This window comes from Pan troglodytes, chromosome 6 (genome assembly GCF_028858775.2).
Source record: "Pan troglodytes isolate AG18354 chromosome 6, NHGRI_mPanTro3-v2.0_pri, whole genome shotgun sequence".
NCBI classification, from domain to species: domain Eukaryota; kingdom Metazoa; phylum Chordata; class Mammalia; order Primates; family Hominidae; genus Pan; species Pan troglodytes.
The window spans coordinates 80960773-80978959 of record NC_072404.2 but is presented as its reverse complement, the minus strand read 5'-3'; the positions used below and the strand labels follow the sequence as shown (position 1 = coordinate 80978959).

General features: G+C 44.3%; 1 protein-coding gene across 2 annotated transcripts in view; it reads right to left on the bottom strand.

Moving 5' to 3' along the window:
- The window catches only part of LOC745060 (nuclear envelope pore membrane protein POM 121C), a 49312-nt gene that overhangs the window by 8111 nt on the left and 23014 nt on the right, over positions 1-18187 (bottom strand). Inside the window, exons 1-8 of one of the 2 annotated variants that reach the window (XM_009443162.5) lie at positions 17331-17953; positions 16622-16837; positions 16144-16305; positions 14327-14407; positions 12683-12854; positions 1517-1608; positions 790-863; positions 229-350 (exon numbers count right to left, since the gene is read on the bottom strand). In XM_009443162.5, the coding sequence (XP_009441437.3) occupies positions 229-350; positions 790-863; positions 1517-1608; positions 12683-12854; positions 14327-14407; positions 16144-16305; positions 16622-16837; positions 17331-17905 (1494 nt within the window). In that variant the 5' untranslated portion in view covers positions 17906-17953. Of the gene's footprint in view, positions 1-228; positions 351-789; positions 864-1516; positions 1609-12682; positions 12855-14326; positions 14408-16143; positions 16306-16621; positions 16838-17330; positions 17954-18187 lie in introns of those variants that run through there. The other variant, XM_024357888.3, reaches the window with a different exon arrangement.

Below are 18187 nucleotides of genomic sequence, written 5' to 3'. Positions count from 1 at the left end.
GCTACTTGGGAGGCTGAGGCAGGAGAATTGCTTGAACCCAGGAGGCAGAGGTTACAGTTAGCCAAAATCGAGCCACTGAACTCCAGCCTGGGTGACAGAGGGATGTTGTCTCAAAAAACAAAAACAAAAATAAGTTAGAAAAAAAACCAGAAGAAACTTGTCATTAGTGTTCCTAAGACTTAGGAGAGCTAAGCCGGGGAGGGCAGGAGTAGATGGACAAGACCATACCAAGGTCAGCTGTTCCCCTCGCCGAGAAGGCAGCAGCTGAACTTTCCGCTTACGCTGCCCAGAGCTGCCAGGTGTAGACTGAGAATTCGAGTTTTGTTTCTTCCTTGGGGTTGTATCTGCAGCTAAAGAAAGAAATCAAGACTCGTTTGCTTCCTTCCCTCTTCCAGAAATGGATGGTTGTGTCTACCCACTTCGCATTTCACACTGAGTTTTCAATGATGGTATCTCTGAAAAGATTCAATCTTCTATGGTTTGGTTGCTTGGATGGTGTTTGCAAGATTAAGGCGCGCACACAAACCGCTTACTGTGCAGTAATTACTGGGATCACCCACAGGTGACTCAAACTGAGCTTACCTCTATCCAATCGTTAGCCCCCGTCTATAGCCTTTCTCCCTCATCAGACTATAAACTTCTGAAGGAGAGGAAATCTCTCTCTTTGTATCTAACATGCCTTAGACATAGCAATGCTCAAGACCTTTTTTCAATAGGTATTAATCTCTACATCCTCCACAAACACCTCCACCACCAACAGCAGCCCCTCCTCCTGGCTCAGCAACCTACCCTTTTCTCCCTGGGACTCCTTGTCTGCTGCCAATGGAGTTGAAGAACTGGAATGATGACACAGCTCCTCTTCTCTGTCAGGAAAAAAGGAACAATTTAGTCTAGAAAGACTTCTTGGCTGAAGTATTAAATAATTTCTCACACCCTCCTAACTACCAAGTGGCCAATGTCTAAAACAACCATCATTTAAGATCTCAGTATGCCAGGATAAAAAAAGTCAAAAGGAAATTCCAACAGAATGAAGGGAGGCTGTTCACAGAGGCCATGAAGACAGCTTTTGTCTTAAAACAAGCACAAAACAATAATCTTCAAACCTTACTTACAACCTACCAAGTCCCTGGGAGTTCTAGACACAGGTGTGATCCCTGAGGGAGTGGCATTCCAACCAACTGCAAGCACCTAGGGGATCAGCTCGAGTCAAGAACCTGAAGGCGACTGCCCGCTGACTTGACTCTCTCTGCTCTCCACTCTGCATGGCCTCTGTGCTTGCACCCGATCCCTCATGCTGGAGTGGGAGGCGACAGCCAGAGGCCACTGGAGTCAGTATCCAAGACTGTAGGGATGATAGTTGTTCAGGTGGATGCTGCATTGTCCCTCTCAGGGACTTAGTTTCTTTGATTCTCCAAGTCACAGCAGCACAAAGCCTAAGAGCCAGGTTCGTTTCCCACCTTTCCTCACCCCCGTCTGTCCACGTAGCAAATGAAAACTGCAGGAGAATGCCGAGTACCTTATTTTCTTTGCTGGCCTCTCCGGTGTCTGGGAGCGGGATGAGGCTGGGCTAGAGAAGGGTGATGAACTGGGGCCATTTCTCTTCCAGAGCTAAAAATCAAGAGGGACATGACTGAGCCTGCTGATAACTTAGCATCTAACCCTCAACACGACGAAGTCTCTTTTTAAGTGACTAAAAAAATATTTTTTATGGTTAAATGGTTAGTCATGCCTGTAATCCTAGCATGCTGGGAGGCCAAGGTGGGAGGATTGCTTGAGCCCAGGAGTTTGAGACCAGCCTGGGTAACATAGCGAGACCCCCGTCTCTACAAAAAATTGAAAAATCAGTTGGGTGTGGTGGTTTGCATCTGTGGTCCCAACTACTCAGGATGCTGCAGTGAGCTGAGATTGCCCCACTGCACTCCAGCCTGGGTGACAGAGTGAGACTCTGTCTCAAAAAAAAAAAAGAAAAAAAAAATGAAAATGAAAAAAATTTGTTTGTGAAGAAAGACCCCTGAAAAGAAAGTCAACTGCCAGTATTAATTATGAAAGCAAAAAAAGAAAAGTCTATAAAAGTAATGGAATGTGAATAAAGGTAGAAGGGATGGACACACTTTTGCATATATTAGCCTCAGTAATGAAGAGCCAGGACACATTCAAACCTGTGCCAGACTGCCTACGGAAAGGATACAAGTAAATTAAAGAAGACAACCCAGTAAACTAATTTAGTCTTGCTTCCATTAAATTTTCGATTTTCATTTAGTAACTTCATTTTAAAAATACGCTGTCATGGCCAGGCGTGGTGGCTCACGCCTGTAATCCCAGCACTTTGGGAGGCCAAGGGGGGTGGATCACGAGGTCAGGAGATGGAGACCATCTTGGCTAACACAGTGAAATCCCATCTCTACTAAAAATACAAAAAAATACAAAAAATTAGCTGGGCGTGGTGGCGGGTGCTTGTAGTCCCAGCTACTCGGGAGGCTGAGGCAGGAGAATGGCGTAAACCTGGGGGGCGGAGCTTGAAGTGAGCCAAGATCGTGCCACTGCACTCCAGCCTGGGTGACAGAGCGAGACTCCGTCTCAAAAAGAAACAAAAAACAAAAACAAAAACAAAAAAAGCACTGTCATAATATTTATGACTTTTGCAACAACGATGGCATTTATCATCATGTGATGATTATCCATACATCTGCCTCTTCCACCGGGTGAGTTCTTGACAGCAAAGACGGTGTTTTCATCTCTGCTTCCTCCACAGACCAGCAGCAAAGTAGATGGCACAGAGCGGACACTGCAAATAGTCTCGTAAGTGCTGAGCCTAATTACAAAGCCACTAAACTGTCACCTCAGACCGTCTTTCCTACTTGAAAAGCTGCTAGTGATTTCTTACCCAGTACCAGCTACATCATATAAGTACAAACAGGAAGCCAACAAGCTTAATAAGTACAAACAGGAAGCCAAGCTTAATAAGAGTTCAAAAAGGGAAAAGAGGAAGCTTCAGACAAGTGGTAAGCAGCAGAACAGTTCAGTGAGGCCATCATCAGGAAGCCGGGCCCAGGAGGAGCTTGAGAAGACTGCTCACGGCAATAACAGTTGAAGTTACGCTCAAACAGCAAGAAAGGCCAGAGCACAATGGTTTAAAAAACATGGGATTACAGGCATATAAAAAAGCAGAATACAAAAACTCATCAAAGGGATCCAAGGATTGAATATATAAGCGGCATTTTCAATCACTTCAGATCCCTGACACTACCTCGCTGGTTCTCACACGACGGCTCATCAGTCACCTGTGGAACTTTTTTTTTTTTTTTTGAGACGGAGCCTTGCTCTGTCACCAGGCTGGAGTGCAGTGGCACGATCTCACCTCACTGCAACCTCCGCCTCCCTGGTTCAAGCGATTCTCCTGCCTCAGCCTCCTGAGTAGCTGGGACTACAGGAGCATGCCACCACAGCCGGCTAATTTTTGTATTTTTAGTAGAGATGGGGTTTCACCATGTTGGCCAGGATGGTCTTGATCTCTTGACCTCGTGATCTGCCCGCCTTGGCCTCCCAAAGCACTAGGATTACAGGCTTGAGCCACCACGCTTAGCCACCTGTGGAACTTTAAAAGCACATAGATGGCCAAGTGCGGTGGCTCATGCCTGTAATCCTAGCACTTTGGGAGACTGAGGCAGGAGAACTGCTTGAGCCCAGGAGTTTCAGACCAGCCTGGGCAACACAGAAAGACCCTATCTGTAGTTAAAGTAATAAAATTAAAACAAAACCATAAACCTTGCATTTTTGTTCACAATGTACTCCAGACACTGAGGGATACACATCACTGAGCAAGCAAGGGTCAGAAATGCCAAAGGGGCCGGACGAGGTGGCTCACGCCTGTAATCCCAGCACTTCAGGAGGCTGAGGCAGGAGGATCACCTGAGGTCAGGAGTTCGAGAACAGTGTGGCCAACATGGTGAAACTTCATCTCTACTAGAAATACAAAAATTAGCCAGGTGTGGTGGTGCATGCCTGTAATCCCAACACTTTGGGAGGCCAAGGTGGGAGGATCACTTGAGCCCAAGAGTTTTGAGACCAGCCTAGGCAACATAGTGAGGTCTCTTCTCTACCAAGGGAAAAAAAAAAAAAAAAGCCAAAGGTGACTGTAATGATTAGCTAGGACTGGAAGACAACTGGACAACTGGCTTAACAATTAGGGGAAAAAAGTTATTACTCCTCTACTTCATTGACTGTACGTACACACTCATTTCAGATATAACAAGACAAGGGTGTTTATTATTATGTCTATTCAACTCAAAGTCCTAGCCAAGTGCAGTAAGACATAAACAGAATAAGACTGCAGAGGGAAGGAAAAACTCATTATCATAGACATGAGTGTATGTACTAAAATCCTAAAGAACATACAGATTTAGCAAACTTTCTGAATACAAAATCAGTTGTATTTCTAGACACCAGCACAGCCAATCACATTTTGAAGACACTATTTATAATAGCATCAAAACCATATACCTAGGGCCAGGCACTGTGGCTCATGCCTATAATCCCAGCACTCTGGGAAGCAGAGGCAGGTGGATCACTTGAGGTCAGGAGTTTGAGACCAGCCTGGCCAACAAGGTGAAATCCTGTCTCTACTAAAACTCCAAAATTAGCCAGGTGTGGTGGCGCATGCCTGTAATCTCAGCTACTTGGAATGCTGAGGCAGGAGAATCACTTGAACCCGGGAGGTGGAGGTTGCAGTGAGTCGAGACTGTGCCACTGCACTCCAGCCTGGGCGACAGAGCGAGACTCCATCTCACAAAACAAAACAAAAACCAGATACCTAGAAATAAATCTAATACAAGAGAAGTAAAACTTCTACAGAGATGAATTAGAGATAATGTAAATAAATGAAAGAGGTGGGACATGGTGGTTCATGCCTATAATTCCAGCACTCAGGGAGGCCAAGGTGGGAAGACTGCTTGAGCTCAAAAGTTTGAGACCAGCCTACGCAACATAGTGAGACCTTGTCTCTACTATAAGTTTTTTAAAATTAGCTAGGTGTGGTGATGCATGCCTGTACTCAAAAGGCTGAGGCAGGAGGATTGCTTGAGCCTGGGATTTCAAGGCAGTAGTGAGCTATGATCATGCCACTGCACTCCAGCCTGGGCCACAGAGCAAGACCCCTTGTCTCAAAAGTTAAATAAAGAAATGAATGACATTCCATGTTCATAGATTAGAAGTAAACAAGGTCAATATTATAACAATGTTAATTCCATCCAAAGTAATCAGTAGATGAAAGGCAATCCCAATCAGTATCTCAAAACTTTTTTGTGTGTGTGTGGAAATTGACAAGTTGATCTAAAAATTATATGAAAATGCAAAAGGCCAAGAAACAAGACAGTCCTGAAAAGAAATGAGAAAGGGGGATGACTGACTCTATCAAGACTTAAAGTATAAGGGTAGGGGTAAAACAAAGACTGGCACAAGGGTAGTAAGAAAAATAGTCCAATGGAACAAAAGAAAGTCTAGAAATGGACCCACATATATACGGACACTTAAATTAGACAAAGGCAGTGCTGCAGAGAAATAAGGATGGTCCTTTCAATAAATGTTGCTGAGAGAAATGGGTATTTCTATAGTAAAAAACAAACAAACAAACAAAAAAAACTAATTTTGATCCCAACCTCACACCACACACAAAAATCAATTTCAGGTGGATTATGGATTTACATATGAAAATATTAATAAAATAATAAAGCTTCTAGAAGGTAGCATAGAAGAAAATTATCATGACCTTAGGTTGGACAGGCAAAGATTTCCTAAATACTACACAAACTATGCTAACTACAAGGAAGTAGAATGGCAAGAGCGGGACACTTTTGTTGTAACACATACATGACAGAGAGCTTGTATCTAGAATATATAAAAAGTATATTCAAATCTCTGAGAAAAAGACAACTTAATAGAAAAGAACCAAGAGGCCAGGCGCGGTGGCTCATGCCTGTAATCCCAGAACTTTGGGAGGCCGAGGTGGGCAGATCACGAGGTCAGGAGATTGAGACCATCCTGGCTAACATGGTGAAACCCTGTCTTTACTAAAAATACAAAAAATTAGCTGGGTGTGGTGGCAGGTGCCCGCAGTCCCAGCTACTCGGGAGGCTGAGGCAGGAGAATGGTGTGAACCCGGGAGGCGGAGCTTGCAGTGAGCCCAGATCGCATCACTGCACTCCAGCCTGGTGACAGAGCAAGACTCTGTCTCAAAAAAAAAAAAAAAAAAAAAAAAAAAAAAAAAAAGAGCCAAGAAATTTGAACAGGCATCTCACAAAAGAGGCTATACAAATAGCCAATAAACAGTTGGTATTTCAGTAATCAGGGAAATGCAAATTAAAACCACAATGAAATATTACTTCACACTTAGCAGAATGGCTAAAGAGACTGGCAATACCAAGTGTTGGTGAGGATATGGAACAACATAAATAAAAATCTCATATACTGCTGGTAAGAATATAAGCCGGGCTGGGTGCAGTGGCTCACGCCTGTAATCCCAGCACTTTGGGAGGCCAAGGCAGTTGGATCACCTGAGGTTGGGAGTTTGAGACCAGCCTGACCAACATGCAGAAACCCCATCTCCACTAAAAATACAAAATTAGCTGGGCGTGGTGGTGCATGCGTGTGGTCCCAGCTACTCGGGAGGCTGAGGCAGAAGAATCACTTGAACCCAGGAGGTGGAGGTTGCCATGAGCCAAGATTGTGCCATTGCATTCCAGCCTGGGCAACAAGAGTGAAACTCCGTCTCAAAAAAAAAAAAAAAAAAAAAAAAAAAGAATATAAACTGAAACACTCCCTTTAATACATTGCTTAGCAGCTGGGTGCAGTGGCTCATGCCTGTAATCCCAGCATTTTGGGAGGCTAAGGTGGGCAGGTTACTTAAGGTCAGGAGTTTGAGACCAGCCTGGCCAACATGGTAAAACTCCATCTCTATTAAAAGTTTTAAAATGTAGCTCAGTGTGGTGGTGCATGCCTGTAATCTCAGCTATTTGGGAGGCTGAGGCATGAGAATCACTTGAACCCAGGAGGCAGAGGTTGCAGTGAGTGCCAATACGGTGCCACTGCACTGTAGCTGTAATCCCAGCACTTTGGGAGGCCGAGGCCTCACCTGAGGTTAGGAGTTCGAGACCAGACTGACCAATATAGTGAAACCTTGTCTCTACTAAAAATACAAGAATTTGTTGGGCACAGTGGCATGCGCCTGCACCTATAGTCCCAGCTACTAGGGAGGCTGAGGCAGCAGAATAGCTGAACCCAGGAGGTGGAGGTTGCAGTGAGCCGAGATCGCGCCACTGCACTCCAGCCTGGGTGACAGAGCGAGAATCTGTCTCAAAAAAAAAAAAAAAAAAAAAAAAAAAGTTAGCAATATCTACTAAAAGTGAACGTACAAATACTTTATGTATACCAAAAGACTTAGACAATTATCTATAGCAATATTATGTATAATAGCTCCAAACTGGAAACCCAAATGTCCAATGGCAGAATGGATAAATTAACTGTGGTTATATTCCCAGTGCGGAACAGTATATACATCAATGACAATGAATTACCTACTGCTATGTGCATGAAGGTGGACACATCTCACAAGTAAAATGTTAAGTCAAACACCAAAGAATGCATACTCTATTTCCATCTATATAAAATTCAAAAACAGGGTACACTATAAAAGGTGCTAATAAGGAAAGGAGAAGCATGATGGGGAGTGGGCAGGAGGGAGGTTTCTGGTGATGAAAATGTTTTATTACTTGACCTGAGTGGTGGTTACAATTTGTGTTTTTCTGTGTATTATACTCTAGTAAAAAAGGCCATCTAAAGAATGAGGCAAATTACACGATACAAAATGCTATGCAAGATGTAATGGATAAAAGAGAAAAGAAGATGCTTTTAAAAAAGCAAATATGCTGTGACCCTGCTATGTAGAACAGTCAAAAAATTCTGGGTATTATCTGTGTTTGCACACAGTAAAAATGTTAACAATGGGTACCTACTGGATGGAGACTCGGATTGCTGGGACAGAGGAATTTTACTTTTTTACATAAAAAAGCCAAAACTAGGAAAGGTAATATTTGCACGTTACCGATTCTAATAATAAGAATGTACAGTAGACTGGGCACGGTGGCTCACACCTGTAATCCCAGCACTTTGGGAGGCCAGGGCGGGTGGAATCACGAGGTGAAGAGTTCAAGACCAGCATGGCCAACATGATGAAACCCTGTCTCTACTAAAAATACAAAAAATTAGCTGGGCGTGGTGGCCAGATCCTGTAATCCCAACTACTTGGGAGGCTGAGGCAAGAGAATCGCTTGAACCCAGGAGGCGGAGATTGCAGTGAGCTGAGATCGCACCACTGCACTCCAGCCCCAGCGACAGTGTGAGACTCTGTCTCAAAAAAAAAAAAAAAAAAAGAATGTACAGTAAAAAGTAAATTTCCTTTTTATCTCAATAACAATTACCAGTTTCTAATATATCCTGTAAGAATTATTTTATGCATATTAAAATATATTTATTTATTTATCTATTTTTGAGATGGAATCTCGCTCTGTCGCCCAGGCTGGAGTGTAGTGGCGCGGTCTCTGCTCACTGCAAGCTCCGCCTCCCGGGTTCACGCCATTCTCCTGCCTCAGCCTCCCTAGTAGCTGGGACTACAGGTGCCCGCCACCACGCCCAGCTAATTTTTAAAAAATATTTCTAATAGAGGCGGGGTTTCACCATGTTAGCCAGGATAGTCTTAATCACCTGACCTGGTGATCTGCCCACCTCGGCCTCCCAAAGTGCTGGGATTACAGGCGTGAGCCACTGTACCTGGCCAAAAGATTTTTAAAAGCCCGAATAATAGAGGATACTATACAATTCTGACCCTTGTTTTTTATATAATTCCTTTGAAATCATTCTCATGAGTACGTCTTCAGTTGCCTTATTCTTTTTCATAGTTACATAGTATATTTCAACTTACACCAATACTGTAAGTTATTCAACCAGCTCCCTGAAAAGATAACATGTAGATTGTTTCCAAGCTGCTGTTATTAAACCAATGTTACATTAAATCCTTGTATCCATTTCCCAGTATGTGTGTAGGATAACTTCCTAAAGGTAAAGCTGCTTGATCAAAGGGTGCGTGTATCTCTTATGTAGACAATTCCTGCCACACAGCCCTCTAGAGAGCTGTACCAACTGACACTCCCACTAGCAACGTGTGAGGAGCCTGTTTCTTGTAACACTGCACTTCTATTTTACATTCAAAACTTTGCTTCATTTGGAATAGGTTTCTCTACTATAGGAAAAACTCTTGAACGTGAGATTTGGCTGGTAGCCCTTCAGAAAAATGGGTAAAGGATATGAACTAAGACTCACGGAAACAGAACTGAAAATAATCATTCAACATGTGAACAGATGATCAAACTACTCATAAGAGACAAAAATTAAATACTTTTTTTTTTTTTTTTTTTTTAAGATGGAGTCTCACTCTGTTGTCCAGGCTGGAGGGCAGTGGCATGAGGTCGGCTCACCTGACCTCCACCTTCCGGGGTCGAGCAGTTCTCCCGCCTCAGCCTCCTAAGTAGCTGGGATTATAGGCACACGCCACCACACCTGGTTAAATTTTTTGTATTTTTAGTAGAGATGGGGTTTTGCCATGTTGGTCAGGCTGGTCTCAAACTCCTGATCTCAGGTGATTCACCTGCCTCGGCTTCCCAAAGTGCTGGGATTACAAGAGTGAGCCACGGTGGCGCTCAGCTAGCTTTTTTTTTTTTTTTGAGACAGAGTCTCACTATGTCGCCCAGGCTGGAGTGCAGTGGCGCTATCTCTGCTCACTGCAGCCTGTGCCTCCTGGGTTCCTGAGATTCTCCTGCCTCAGCGTCCCAAGTAGCTGGGATTACAGGCGTGCACCACCATGCCCAGCTAATTTTTATATTTTTAGTAGAGACAGGATTTCACCATGTTGGCCAGGATGGTCTCGAACTCAGGTGATCTGCCTGCCTCGGACTCTCAAAGTGCTGGGATTACAGGCGTGAGCCGCCACGCCCATCCTAGATACTATTTTTTACCTGTCAAATTGGTAAAAGCCCAGAGCTACAATAACCAAATCTGCTGGTGAGGCCAGGGAGAAATGGTCCCTTTCATACAATACTGAGGGGAATGCTGAGTGGTACATGCCCTGTAGGGGGATTTAACAATACCCAGCAAAATTACATGCGCATTTAACCCTTGACCGGAATCTGACTTCTAGGAATTTTTCCAGAGGCAAAACTGCCAAGGGTGAAAGGACATATGAACAAATGTATTCTTTGCAGCATTATTTGTGATAGCAGAAGACTGAAACAACCCAACGTTTGTCAACAGAGGACTAGAGTACCTATGCAGTTGTAAGACCAAAGATGAGTTTCTGTGTACTGCTATGGAATAACCTCAACTGTCTATTATGTGAAAAAGCAAGGTTCAAATCTATATATACTGTCTACTACCTTAAATGTTAGAAGGTGGCAGTTTTCAGATACACTGATACGCATATCGTTTAAAAAAGAACAACAAAGGATAATAAAAAAATAATAAAAATGGAGAGGAAGGAAAAATGTAGAGTGGAAAGGGATGGAAATTGAATTTTTGAGTGTATCTTGTTTTAGTGTATTTTTTTTCAAACAACAAGTATTTTATGTAATTTAAAATAGAACTATTTCAAAAAGGAAAACATAGAAATCCCTGTAACTTTCAAACATACTGAACAAACGAACCTCACTGTATATAAAGTTGGTGTACCCAAAGGACAATTAACATTACTTTAAAACACGATATATTGATTACATGTCCCTAGGATTCACAGAGGGATATAAAGACAAAATGAATCACAATTCTTAAACTGACTTCAGCAGTCTTAATAATGACAGTGTTAATAATGACACTGATATTGCTATTTTGAAATTGCATGGCCAGGCATGGTGGCTCACACCTGTAATCCCAGCACTTTGGGAGGCCAAGGTGGGTGGATCCCCTGAGGTCATGAGTTCCAGGCCAGCCTGGCCAACATGTTGAAACCTTATGTCTAACTAAAAATACAAAAATTAGCTGGGCGTGGTGGCCAGAGCCTGTAATCCCAGCTACTTGGGAGGCTGAGGCAGGAGAATCGCTTGAATTCAGGAAGCAGAGATTGCAGCGAGCCAAGGTCGCACCACTGCGCTCCAGCGTGGGGAACAGAGTAAGACTCCGTCTCAAAAAAAAAAAAAAGAAATTGCATGTACTAGGATCAAAGTAATTATAAACCAACATTTTTGGTGTAATACATAACAATATAAAATCAAATAGATTACATAAAAAATCCTGCCACCATAAATTTGAATTTGGAATATTATGAATTAATTCTTTACATTCCTCTTTCTAGAGGATCTATCTTATCTCTCCTAAAACTTAGACTGTAGTCTCTACAGTTCTAACTGGAAGAAACCAAAGCTTTTTGAAGAAACAACCAACTTCAGTATAGGCTAAAAATGGACTTTGGGAAGGTGGGCAAAAAGCAATGAAGCTATCTGTCGAAGACTGCTGGGATCAAAATAAAGGATACAGGAGCCAGTTTGGCTCCCATAGTCCAAAGCTGGAAAAGTTTGCATATCAAAAATAATAACTAGATATTAAATAATATTAAGGTTAATAATTTAAGAGGGATAATGGTATTATGGTTATTAATGTTCATTTATATGACTCAGAGCCTTCTGGGCTGATGAACTCATCTCAAAATTTTCCTCGTCTCAAAAACGTTTCTCCTTACATGCTTTACATCTTTTTGTCTGGCTGCTGTATACTGGGTACCCACTTACTGACAGCCACTGTAATAGGTGCTTTTTAAATATTACCCTCAATCATTGCAACAGCACTTCAGAGATAAGAAAAAGAGATGTTATGTGATTGTCTGCCCAAGACCTTATAGCTACTAGATGTCAGAGCCAAGCATTTTTTTCCTTTTCTTTGAGACACAGTCTTGCTCTGTTGCACAGGCTAGTCTTGAACTCCTGGACTCAAGAGGTTCTCCCACCTTGATCTCTCAAAGTGATGGGATTACAGGCATGAGCCATCCCGCCCAGCCTCAGAGCCAAGATTTGAATCTAAGTCTGTCCAGCAGCAAAGCCTGCTCTGTTCCTTATACTATGCGATAATCCCCTTTCCAAAAAATCATGACCACTTGTTTAAAAACCCTGCGCTCAATTCTAAATGCCTATAAATCTCTTTTATGACCTAATACAAGCTGGACTCAGTCTGCCTTTCGAATCACCCTCTGTCCGTTTATCTACATCACAGCTCTGTCTCGAATCAGCTCGCACACATGCACTGCTTTACATTCCGGGCTTTCTACTCCGTTCTGCTGGCCTATATTGATCACTCAATGATCTGTATTTTCTATTAGTTAGAGACAATCCTAACGTCCAACAGATAGAAGGTGATTAGTAAACTTTTGCTAACCAATTACTTTATTTAAAAAAATTTCTTTAAAGATTCTTTTGTACAGACAAGGTCTCACTATATTGCCCAGGCTGGTTTTGAACTCCTGGGCTCAAGCAATCCTCCCGCTTTGGCCTTCCAAAGTGCTGGGATTACATGGCTAAGCTACCATGTCTGGCCCTAATCAATGAATGAACGCTGGGAATTCATGCCCCCCACATTACAAGAGCTGTACTTGTACCTGTGAGATGCCTCGAGTGGAGCTGTAGGAACTGGTAATGGCATTGCGGCTGGAGCTAGGGATGCCACTTGTGTAAGCGCCTGTCAAGGAGCTCATGGAAGAGCTTCGGGATCTCTTATTCAAGTGGTCATCTGAGCTCTGAGAATTGAGGCCTCTCTTCAGAGACCCAGGCCTAATAAAAGAGAAGACAGTTAGATGCTTTATTGAAGGCAACATTCTTTTACGATTTCATCCACGGTCATGACATCTTTCTTAATAACATGAAGGGAAGAGAATAATGCTTTTAATTTTTACTGCTAACAATCTGGCCAAATCTATCTGACAAAGTCAGTAAGAAAAGCCAAATATTTAAAACTTAAATGTATGATTTATAGAATATTCTGGAAAATGCATACTTATCTACAGTGATAGAAGACAGATCAGTGGATGCCTGGGGACACGGGTGGAACTAAAGAGAGGGATTACAGGCATGTGGGAACTTTTGGAGGTCATGGATGTTCATTATCTTAGTGGTGGGATGGTTCCACAGGTATATGTGTGTCAAAATGTCACATGCTTTAAACAAGTACAGTTTATTTTATGTCAATTATACCTCAACAAAGCTGTTAAAAAAAAATCAGAGTTAAGAGGAACCCATCATTTTTCTAAACCTCCAATGGAAACAGAAATCTCCTATGCATCTTTCCTGTAGGACAGTCATCCAACCTGTTACAATATAGACAACGCTCTCCTAGAGTGACCCACGTCAACCATGAACCAGTTTATTCTCACAGTGGATTACAATGTATTTCCTCTAACTTTCACCCACGGATCCTATTTGAAGTCAAACAGAGCAAGTTATTTCGCTTCTTTCAAGGGACAGTCCTTTGGTTTTTTGGAGACCACTGTCCTTCCCTCACTTATTTCTTTATTCCTCCTGAGATTTTTCTCCTCTGGGCTAATACTTCCATACCTCCAAAACCCCATCATCCACCACCACCCCTTTGGGCTGTTGCAAATCTCCTTAACATCTTAGTTGCTTCACTGGGAATGAATTTCCGTTTGTGTACATCCTCCCTAGCAGTGCAGTACACTTATCTGACCACAGTGCTCCACGGACAGTGAGCACAACTACGGAAGGCAGGAATACCATCCACCTGCCTCATTCTAGTCTTTCTTCTAACAGCACAGACCAGGAGCACTTTAGCTTTCCTGGCGGCCACATCACACTGCTGACTCAGATGAGGTACCTAAGGTATCCTAAGTCTTTCCACACATACTTTTGAGCCACTTTCCTTTCCACCCAATTCTTCCTCCAATTTGTTTTTAAACTGACATGTAGAAATTTAACATTTAAGTTTCATACTGTCTTATCCGCTGCACAAACTTTGCAATCCTTCTGTGTATGTGCTTGGTTATTAAATATATTTATAAAACCTCTTAAGTCTCAGCATATTTCATCCATATTAATGCAAGAACATTAAAAGGAATTAGACAGAAGGCAGTTAATTGTGACAGGTTACTCAGAATATTCCTAATTTCAAAGACATGAACCTGAACTAATTAAGCAATGCAAAAAACAAAGAGGAAAATCTATAGGGCAACAGCTCTGATCAGGCCTTTTTCCAAACAGTTGGTATTTCATCTGGATGGACTCGCACTTACTTAGGCACAAAAGAAGCGGGGACTCCACTGGCCACCAGGGGCTCAAATGCTGAATGTCCACTGCCACTGCTATCATGGCGCCTGCGACAAATCAAAAAAAGTCTCAAATGAAATGACATGACTTTGTTTGTCCCTTTAAAGTGTATTCTCACATTTCTGGGACCTTATACTATCTCTATGGAGCACAGATTCCATGCTAGACCAGAAAATGGTTGTTTAAAATCCCTAAGTTTCTGAAAGGTAAATTTTTTTTTTCAGACAGAGTTTCACTCTTGTTGCCTAGGCTGGAGTGCAATAGCACAATCTTGGCTCACTGCAACAAACCTCTGCCTCCCGGGTTCAACCAATTCTCCTGCCTCAGCCTCCAGCGCAGCTGGGACTACAAGTATGCACCACCACACCTGGCTAATTTCTTAATTTTTTGTACAGGCGAGGGCTCACTATGTTGCCCAGGCTGGTCTTGAGCTCCTGGGTTCCAGCAATCCTCCCACCTTGGCCTGTCAAAGTGTTAGGAATACAGGCGTGCACCACCATACCCAGCCTTATAAAATGGTGTTTCCCTCAAGAGTCCCATGAGAGCAGAGATTTTGTCTTGTCCACTGCTCTATCCACAGTACTTGCAGTAGGGTCTCATACACAGTGGGTGCTCAGTAAATGCTCACCCACTTCAACTTCTTTTCTTCCTGTAATTAGAAAACTATTCCATTTTCATTAGGTTATTTTACAAACCACATAAGGAATTTTTTTTTTTTTTTTGAGACAGTCTCGCTCTGTCACCCAGGCTAGAGTGCACTGGCATGGTCTTGGCTCACTGCAACCTCTGCCTCCTGGGTTCAAGCAATTCTCCTGTCTCAGCCTCTGGAGTAGCTGGGACTACAGGCACCCACCACCACATCCAGCTAATTTTTGTATTTTTAGTAGAGACAGGGTTTCACCATGTTGGCCAGGCTGGTCTCCAACTCCTGACCTCAGGTGATCCACCCGCCTTGGCCTCTCAAGGTGCTGGGATTATAGGCGTGAGCCACCTTGCCCTGCCAGGAAATTGGTTTTAATCCCATTATTGATAAAACTACCAAACTCTAGTTTTCATTTTTCTTTCCCAAGCATTTCCTTCAGCACAATTAAGACACTAGAACTGGTGGGCCGGGCGCCGTGGCTCAAGCCTGTAATCCCAGCACCTTGGGAGGCCAAGGTGGGCGGATCACGAGGTCAGGAGTTCGAGACCATCCTGGCCAACATGGTGAAACCCTGTCTCTACTAAAAATACAAAAAAATTAGCTGGGCATGGTGGCGGGCGCCTGTAGTCCCAGCTACTCGGGAGGCTGAGGCAGGAGAATGGCATGAACCTGGGAGGCTGAGCTTGCAGTGAGCTGAGATCGGGCCACTGCACTCCAGCCTGGGGGACAGAGACAGACTCCAACTCAAAAAAAAAAAAAAAAAAAAAAAAAGACACTAGAACTGGTGGTTACCCAAATAACTGAACACCACAAAATTCCGACCAGAAGACTTAGAGCCTTCTTTCTTGAAAATAAACTTTTAACACGTTTCTACAGAAGCATGAGGCTAACATGGCTAATAGCTGTCAGCTTATCTCTGCTACTCACAGAAAAGGTAAATTATGACATCGATCTAACCTGTGCCTTGAAATGAACAGCATTAAAACCCTTGTTATTAGGTTCTCTCATGAAAGCCAAAGGAGGAGGCCTATGAAGGCTCACAAACTGGAGGTGGCCTCTGTATCTTTACGGGAATGTCTACATCTCATCCCATAGGAGTCCAAGCAGGAAACTGGCTTAGTACTCTCCTGAGCCTGTTACCTTCTTTTATTTTCCTGGCCATCAAGGAATATTTGGTCTTCTTCCTCCACTGTCCTTTTCTTCTTCTTCTCTTTGAGGGCACTCAGTACAGTCTCCTTTGCACATGGGTCTGGGGCATTACTTGATGGTGAGGACAGTGTTGAGCTGATTATCTGCTCTGGTCTATAATGAAAGACAAGATTCTAGCCGTAAGATATTTTAATTCCCATGCCATATCAGAAACGGAAATCAGAAGCTAACCAACAGGCCAAAGTATAATTTATACACTCACAACAGTTCCCCTTAGCAAGTAAAGCTACTTTTTCGTTAACGGCAAAAAGTGAAAAACAAACGGTTTTACTAGAATTTGGTATTTCTCATTCAAACAAGCAGATTCGTCCTTTCTTTTTTGCGTTGTAGTCATGTTGTCATAGGAACAACTGGAGAAGAATAAAGTGGACACGAAAAGGGAGAGTATTCTTCCAACGATAATACTCACATCGCAGAACGCGAAAATCTTCTGTCAGGAGGGGCGATCCTCACAGTCACTGGGCTACACACCATCCTGGAGTTGCGAGGGGACAGCACAGCCTTCTTGTGATAACCATTCCAGCACACTGTGGGAAGTACCCCCAGACAGGAATACTGGGCCTGATGGATCGGATAGCGTCTTCGAGGTGTTATTACAAACCGATCTGGTAAAGTCCCACGATCCCTGCAGAGAATGCGAGACAAATCATGGAAACAAAGTATAAAAGAATGTCAAAATTTTAGACGGTTAAAAACCCACCAGTTAAGACATTTTCCAAAGAACTTAAATCTCTTTCTACGCCACACAGAACACGTTGTTTTTATGGCAACTTTCCCCTATTCCATCTAAGAGCAGAGAGTGACAGCTGCTTAACAGCTGTCTCAACAATGGATTGCAACAATTTGAGAGGGAAAATCTAAATCTAGACTAAATCTAGGCTGCACTAAAATTCGGGGAGTTTTTAGAACTGGAAAGAAGGGAATCGTTTTGGCAACACATCTCACACCAAGAGTCAGAGGCCAGGAGACGGCTGGCACACACCAAGGTGTTAAGGAGGGCAACACCACACACAATTCCCTTCGGATTTGATGAAAAAGCAAATCGGATTTAAAAGTCAAGTCCTCGATTTCAAGCCAGCCGAGCCAGAGGATGATCTGGGAAAATCAGCGCATCTCACCGTGGGGAAGGCCTCCCGGAGGGTCGGAGAAGAGGAGTGGGGAGAGAGGGGTAAACGTGGTGAACGCGATGGGTCGGCGGGGAGGGCGGTGTGGAGCGCGGCGCCGGGCGGGCGGGTGGGCGGCGGCCAGGCCTATTCCGCAGGTCCTGGCCCTCCGGAGCGGGGGCGGGCTGCGGCGGCCCGGGCTTGCCCAGGTAACTGCCCATGAGGAGCAGTTCGGCAGGGTCAGGTCCTTCGAGCAGGGTCCGCGGCTCTAGGAGGTTTCCGTTGGCTGTCGACTTGGCCGGAGGCGAAGCGAACAGTGTTCGCCGATGTCGCGCCTTCTGAACGAAGGAGGACAAGGGGCGCGAACCTCGGGGCTCGCGGCTCAGTCCCCACCAGGCCGCGGTAGTCCCCACGGCCAGCCAGGCCAGCGCAGCCGCAGCAGGCACGAGGTACAGTAGGAGGCCGACCAGCGACAGGACAAGAAGCGCCGCCCCGGCCGGCCCGCCGCAGCCCCGGCCCCGGCCGTCCCTGACACTCGCTATCGGCCGTCGCCGCTCGCCTGCTCCGGCCGCCGCAGCCGCCGGAGACATCGCGGCTCCGCACCGCGGAGGAGACTTAAATATCCCAGCGTGCACCGCGCCACGCGTCGCGTCATCGCGCGCCCGCCACGTCATGCGCGCGCGACTCGGGGAGACGCTACAGCCCGGCAGCTCCCGAGACACAGCTGTTTTGGAAAATGCCGCCTGCCTTCAACGCCTGTTTCTGACTCTTGCGGTTTCCTGCATGGCTCCCAGCGAGACGATCCCGTCCGGGATCCCATCCGGCTCCCATCCGGAGGCGATCCCGTGAAAGGATCGCGTCCAAAATAAAAG